The sequence below is a fragment of the Teleopsis dalmanni genome, chromosome 1, assembly GCF_002237135.1.
Source record: "Teleopsis dalmanni isolate 2A chromosome 1, ASM223713v2, whole genome shotgun sequence".
In the NCBI taxonomy this organism is placed as follows: Eukaryota; Metazoa; Arthropoda; class Insecta; order Diptera; family Diopsidae; genus Teleopsis; species Teleopsis dalmanni.
In genome coordinates, this window is record NC_051846.1 from 154,025,156 (window position 1) to 154,032,203 (window position 7,048).

Below are 7,048 nucleotides of genomic sequence, written 5' to 3' on the forward strand. Positions count from 1 at the left end.
CTAGAGTACTGCACGCGCGCATTTGATTTCAGTTTCAAAGCATTCTATTGTGTTTAGAATGGTAGCATACTCTCACTCTTAACGAACAAATACGAATGTATAGGCATAAAAACAAAATGGAATAGAATAAATATTTGTTTCGTTTGTTTAGAGTACTCTAACTCTAAACATTCTAAAAGTAGTTGAAGTAGTTGGGAGTACTCTAAGCATTTGATTTTCAGTTCATACAAAAATTATGTGTTTTTAAATAGTAAGACCCAAATTTATTTATTTAAGTTTTTTTATTAATTAAATATTATTTAAAATGTTGATTGATAATAGTAATTTGTTGATTACATATATAATATGACTTAATATATTAATTAAATATAAAAAAAATTTTGAACAAAAATTTATTTAAAAAAATTATAATAAGTTTTTTTACAGTTTTTACAGTTCACAAATTTAATTTAATATTCAAATTAAATGTTGAGCATCGTCTGACTTAATTCCTCTTTTTCAAGATTGTTGTGTAAAACATGATTTGATTGATAGATCTTTGATTAGATGAAATCAATGTTCCTTTTTCTGATATTAAGTTCCGAGCAACTGAAAAAACCCTTTCCGAAGATGCACTACTTGCTGGTGTTGCAAATAATTTACAAGAAACTTTGTAAAGTAGGAATTCTTAAGAAATTTCTAAAAATCTCTCTTGTCATAAATAGATATTTTTACCATATCATGCATAAAATTATTTTCCAGGAAAAGGTAAAGCAATTTATTTTGTTACATCATAAAAAACTATCGACAAAGAAGGAAATTCTGCGCAAACCGTTTTTTTAAGTTAACCTTTTGCATTAGATCTACCTGTTTAAACAACTTTTGCATTGAAAATAATAGAAAACTAAACCTAATTTACGTACTTTGTTCTTGCAATTATTGCAAATCTCTACGCACATCCAACTTTCTTTACTTTTGCGCAGGCAACCAAACGCACACAAAATATATAAAATATTTCTTTGCAAAAATAGAATTATTTGAAATACTCTAAAAGTGATTGAAATACTCTAAAAGTGATTGAAATACTCTAAAATATTTGTTTATTTGATTTTAAAATTCAAAACAAACGATTATAGAGAACAAATCAACCCCCATTCCATTGAAACGAATGCGGCGGAAACGAATTCTATCGGACCGTTTCTGTTATTCGTTCGTATTCGCTTTAGAAATAATTTGTAAATATGGTACACATTTGAAAATAAAACGAATGACCGCAAAAACGAATGTTTTGATGCAGCACTTTATTGTGTATAGCAAAATTTGAAGTACCATCTAATAGTCATAAAGGCTACTACATTTCAACGTTCTCATTTGTTGCAAGTTAGACGAAGAATACTCTTTGCTAAGTCTGATATATTTGTGTTATATTTAAAAAGATATACACTTATATGAAGCTGTAAAGTTAAATGGTTTGCTTTTTGAATACTAATAAGAGTTATAACTTAAATTATGATTAAAATAATCAGACTAACCAGACCTCAGTAATTGCAATTAAAGCATTTCATTTAGCTCAAATAACGTATTGAGTCAAATTAGCTACTAACTATCCACAGCTGTAATAACAGTTGTGATTTTAAAACAATATCGTTTTATGCGTGATCTTAATAATGCCCCCGCATCTAATCTTTGTGAGACCCGCGACATGTTTCTAATGTACCACAATTATGAACATTGTTTTCTTGTTATATTTTTGTAAATACATTATTTAATTTTTAATTTATCCCAAAAAAATAAATTAAAATGTTTTAAATTAATTATTACACCCCACGTTAATTTACTTAATTGACAAAGACTTTAGTGTATATATATTTCTTTGAATAACTGGTTCAAAAACCTCGTATCCAGTCCCATAAGTTAATTCATTTAAATTATTATATTTTTCGTATGGCAACAACTAATATTAAATTGTTAGAGTTGATGATAAAATAATCTATATATAGCTACCTTTGTGTAGAATCTAGAAACTATTTGTGGAAATTAATAAGTTCAATTAGTTTTGCATTAAAATAAATCAACATGAAATATTTATTTGAGTTTTTAGTAAATATTAAATTATTGTCTGATATTTGAAGGTTTTAGAAGGCCATTTAAATGAATTTCCACAATGGAGAGGGGCAAAAAATTTAATTAGTAAATAGTAGTTCCGGCATCACGATTACTGCTTTATCTCTTTGCAGGGTATTAAGCCTTTTAAACTGAAATCTTTTTGGGATATCCAAGGCAATCTAATTTTTTGTGAAGTTGTCCTATGTAATTTTGCTGTCCTCAGTTCTGCGCAAGTATTATCTGGATCAGTCTGTCAGTCTGAGACTAATATGAAGTTTTAACGTTTTTGATTTCATCGCAATATATTAGGAGGAATCTTTTTGGTGTCAGATATCTTCTATACGGCTTAAGCAGACTGTCGTTTTCATTTTTTTAGGGATCTATCTCTAATAGGTACATAAGTGAAATACCACGTGAGATTTCCTATAAACGCAAAAACTTTTTGAATGAATATAAAAATATATTAACGAATTATATTTTTCACATAACTTACGAGAAATCTCCGGTGTATGCATAAGTTTAAGTTATTGAGATTCTGGACAAAAATTTGTATACTAGCGGTCTTAGTCCAACTCTTTATCGCAACGTTCTTAAAAAAAATTCGTAGTTCTTTTAACTCACTTTTGGTATTGACTATATAAAATATTTGCTTAATTATTCTTGACTTATTGCGGTGATAACTCCCACAGTTCTCAATATTATGATTTCATGAAATGGATAAAAGGGTGAGAAATCTTTAACAGGGTATAGTCCGGGAATATATAAACTTTTCAACGAATTCGTCAAACTTGTTTAAAAGCAATAAAAGCGTTGAAAGTATGGGAACTGTAAACCAAAATAAAAATAAATTGAATTAAATAAATTAAATTCTTCTTCACTTACACAACAATTCAATAAAAAGTTAAAGTTGTCTGAAAGTTATGGTTGCGATACAGGAAGTAACCTCTCATTTAAGCATTGGACCGCTAGAATCAATTTTTATTGACGACGGATAATTTGATTTTTGAGTGCGATAAGCACTAAAACCGCAATCGCTGGCAGTGCAAAAGCAATGCATTGAAAATTTATTTTTCTCACCAGTTTTAGTAACCAATTTTTAGGAGGTGGATCACGTTGACGGGGTCTATTAGGAGTATTTATTATAACAGGAAACGGACGCTCCACATTTATATATTCATTCAAATTGATTCTGTGATTTCTCCTCCCTGCTAATTGTTCTGCTCTCATTGCTCTCTCATAAGCTCCGTAAAAATTATCATATCCCTCTCCATAGTAAGAAATATCATTTAGATGGCCTTCTAATTGCTACAAGAAAATATTTTTAGTTGTCAGAATTTATTTTATTATTTATTTACTTGATTCAGCCTAAGATTTTCTAAAGGTATCATTTGTCCAATTGGTTCTTCAGTGTTCCTTATCTCACCTCCCTCGTCCACAATATCGGGCCTGTTAATGTAGATCATAATATTGTTTTCACCCATTGGATCAGAAAGATCCTGTGTTAATTTATTTTTATTTAGTGAATTTTTCAAAATATATAGACTTACTGAATCGTGCTCCATCTATGAATAAAACTTTTGGATCAGAAGTCAGATATAGCTGCTTGCGAGTATATTTGAATTAATTATTAATGCAAAATGCAAAATGCGGCGGATAATTTTGTAATTGATTGGACCGAATAGTTTTGTTGTTAAATATATATAAAATATATATTTAAGAATAAAGAGATATATTCACTCGTTCATGAGTTTCCAAAAAAAAAAATGTAAAATTTTATATAAAGTAAATATCTATAAACAGTTTGTATTATATAATCAAAGGTTACTTTGATTCAATATTTGTTTTTATACCGTAAGAGTGATGTTAAACATATAGTTATGGTCACATCAAATGTATAATTATTATTAAGTGAGAAAGAGTGAAACTTTGAATAAAATTTGGACAAGTAGACGGAGACAAAATATCAAAATTTTTAGAAGAATTTCGGAAGTAAAAATGTGTTTTTGGGTGGATATATTAGTATATTATATTTAACACTTAGGCCCATGTTATGCAGGGAGTCATGGGCTCGTCAAAATGAAAATAGTTGTTGTTTCCATGCAAATTATAAAATTGAGAGTGAGAGAAAAAACAAAATGTGGGTTCAAAGCAGTGTTATTCAATAATGAAATCAACATTTGTGTCAACATTTTAGGAAGAAATTATTACAATTTCTGTGACACTTTGCATAACATGTACATTCCTCATAACCCAAAAAAGACAAATTTAACGAGTCCATGACTTTCTGCATAACATGGCCCTTAAATACACACAAATAGGATTAAAATGCCCGCGACATGAGGCCTCTTTTTTTGTTATATTTTAGTAACTACATTATTTTATTTTTATGGTATTGCAAATAAATTAAAATGTTTTAAATTAATTATTGCACTTCACGTTAATTTACCTAATTGACAAAGACTTTAGTATATATAAATTTTTTTGAAAAACTGGTTTAAAAAACTCGTATTACAATAAAAATATTATATTTTTCATATGGCAACAACTAATATTAATAGTGTTGATACTCGTAGAATTGTAAAATATAAATTAATGAAAAATTAATAAAATTAAATTTAATATTTCCGCCATATTTTTTTTTCTCCGGTAAAATTATGAATGTATATCTTCATTTCTGCGGCCTTTCTTCCAACCTATTTAGTGATTTGAAAATACCCACGATTTTATCTGGTCTTGGCAGCATTGCATTATATTACTGACGTGATGACAACATTAATATAATATTAATAGACTAATATAACGCATATTAAGGCCGTGTGTGAGTTCGAGTAAATTAATGGTAAATTGAGGGAAATAGTAAATTATGTCGGTATGTCAGTGAATGTTGGTATTTACCAGAATTTCGTGTAGGGTAAATTAGATAAAAATTAAGTAAATAAGGTGTTACCATTGTGAAAATTTTATAATTGTTTAATAAATAATAAATAATAAATTTGAAAACTTTTAACCAAAAATAATAGATAAGTGCAATAAATAAATAAATAAATATTATATTTACATAAGTGTGGTGCAAAAAATCCCTAGGAAATTTTAATTTACTTCACCTCAATTTACTCGAACTCGCACACGGCCTAAATGTAATTGGTTATTTTCATTACCATGTAGTGATATGACTCACTACATTAATGAAAAAATGATGATAACATTTCCCGTTGGGGTAACATTTGATTTTATTCATTCTACATGCAAAATAAAACATGGCAGAGGAGCACAATTTAATAATGAAAAAAACTTTTTCTCAGCTTTCTTACTGCCCAGTGCTTCGCTCCTGGTTCTTCGCGATGTGTTTTTCTGGAAAAAGTTAAATGAAATTGGTTCGTAGCTTGTAAGTTCCGACCGACTATGATTTTCACAAAAATTATGCCTGGGCTAAACGTATTTAACGTACGGTTCGGTTAAATAAATTTCGTTCCTGACTGAGATAAAATATCACTGAATTTGATTTAGAAGTGTAGGCAAATTGTGTACCATAAGTGCATAATAAGTACACAGCTTCACACAGTGTGTTGTTCACAATAAACATTATTAACAGCAAGCACCACATTTGTTTGTGTAGTTATTTTGTTACTGTTTTTATAGTAGACACTGTAGTTAGTGCAAATACAGTGTATGTAAATAAAGTTAAACAAAAGCAGTAGCCAGAATAACAATAACAATAATACCCAATACTGACTACAAAATTCTGACAGCCACGTTGTTCTGTTGTTGTACAACTCACAAAAGTAGCAACAACAGCACAAAGAGCAACACAACTGAGAAGAAGAAGAAAACAATACAAGTATTGTTTTTTGTTTGTGTGTAGCGTATTGCTTTTGTTGTTGTTTATTTTAATAAGCAACGGCGAACGACAGTCGGTCACTTTTTCGGTGATTCATCATTCATTCCACCTTAAAACTTCATGAGCTTAAAAACTTGCTCAGTCAAATTTATTTTGCATGGCATTTGCCGCCGCAATTTAATATTTCGTGTGCTTGTGTGAAAGCTCAAAAAGCTCAAAAGTGATGCCCTTCATTGTTGTTGCAATATGAACAGTGGCCTGCCTGCGCGCAGTGTGCTTTTTGTTTATACAACAAATTGTATTGTGGTGAGCAATTCAAATTCAAAAAAACCCATAAAATCAACAACAAAACTCACAATTCAGAACTCAAAACAACAATAAATACTAATATTCTTTCTTGTATTTGTGTTTGAGTTTGTTTTTGTTTTGGTTTTTGTTTAGCATTTTCATAACATTTTTTATGTGGGGAATTATCTTGCAACGAGTTTTCTGCGTTCCTATTAGAATTCTTAAATGTCAAAATCAACAACAACAAAGCAAATTTAAATTATGGCAGGCAGTAAATTAAAATAAATAAAATAAATAATAAAATATTGTATACATATTAGTAGCCAATTGTTATTGGTATTCTCATTGTTATGTTTTATCTATTCTATTTGCTTAGCTTTTATAAGAGGTTTGCTTGCTATAGGTTTTGCAGTAGCGGTTTTATTTAGATAGAGCCCTGAAATATTCATACATATGACAAGTATTTTTTCTTAAAAAAATTTATTCACAGATAAATATCAAAATAAATCTATTATACAATTGATTTAGTTCTTCAGAACATGGAATTCCGGACAAACTACCTTACCGGCTTCTCGCATTAGTCCACTGTCTGCTATAGTCTAAATATGGGAAAGTCTATAGTTTATATAACAAAAGTGTGAAAAACAAAATTAACATAGCCAATTTACATTGACGGGTTAAGCATGTGTGAAGCTTGGTTTCAGAAAATTATATTTTATTAATTATAGTTATAATGGTTACAGTTATAATGATTCGTACTTCGAATATCACAATTCTTGTAGATAGTCAGGCTGCACTAGAAAACAATTGAATCTAAAATGGTTAAATCCAAGATTG

The 7,048-nt window shown here is 29.0% G+C and overlaps 1 protein-coding gene across 2 annotated transcripts; it reads right to left on the minus strand.

Annotated features, from left to right (window-relative positions):
- Positions 1 to 2,033: 2,033 nt before the first annotated feature.
- LOC119668327 lies at positions 2,034 to 3,768 on the minus strand. Of its 2 annotated transcripts, none has more exons than XM_038077800.1 (5): positions 3,633 to 3,768; positions 3,441 to 3,581; positions 2,968 to 3,390; positions 2,579 to 2,910; positions 2,034 to 2,508 (listed from the first exon to the last, which is right to left on the minus strand). In XM_038077800.1, the coding sequence occupies exons 1-3, from the start codon at positions 3,645 to 3,647 to the stop codon at positions 3,064 to 3,066; spliced, it is 483 nt and encodes a 160-aa protein (XP_037933728.1). In that variant the 5' UTR covers positions 3,648 to 3,768; the 3' UTR covers positions 2,034 to 2,508; positions 2,579 to 2,910; positions 2,968 to 3,063. The 2 variants fall into 2 exon arrangements, with proteins under 2 accessions (XP_037933728.1, XP_037933736.1); XM_038077808.1 differs by having other exon boundaries at positions 2,034 to 2,523.
- Positions 3,769 to 7,048: the final 3,280 nt, after the last annotated feature.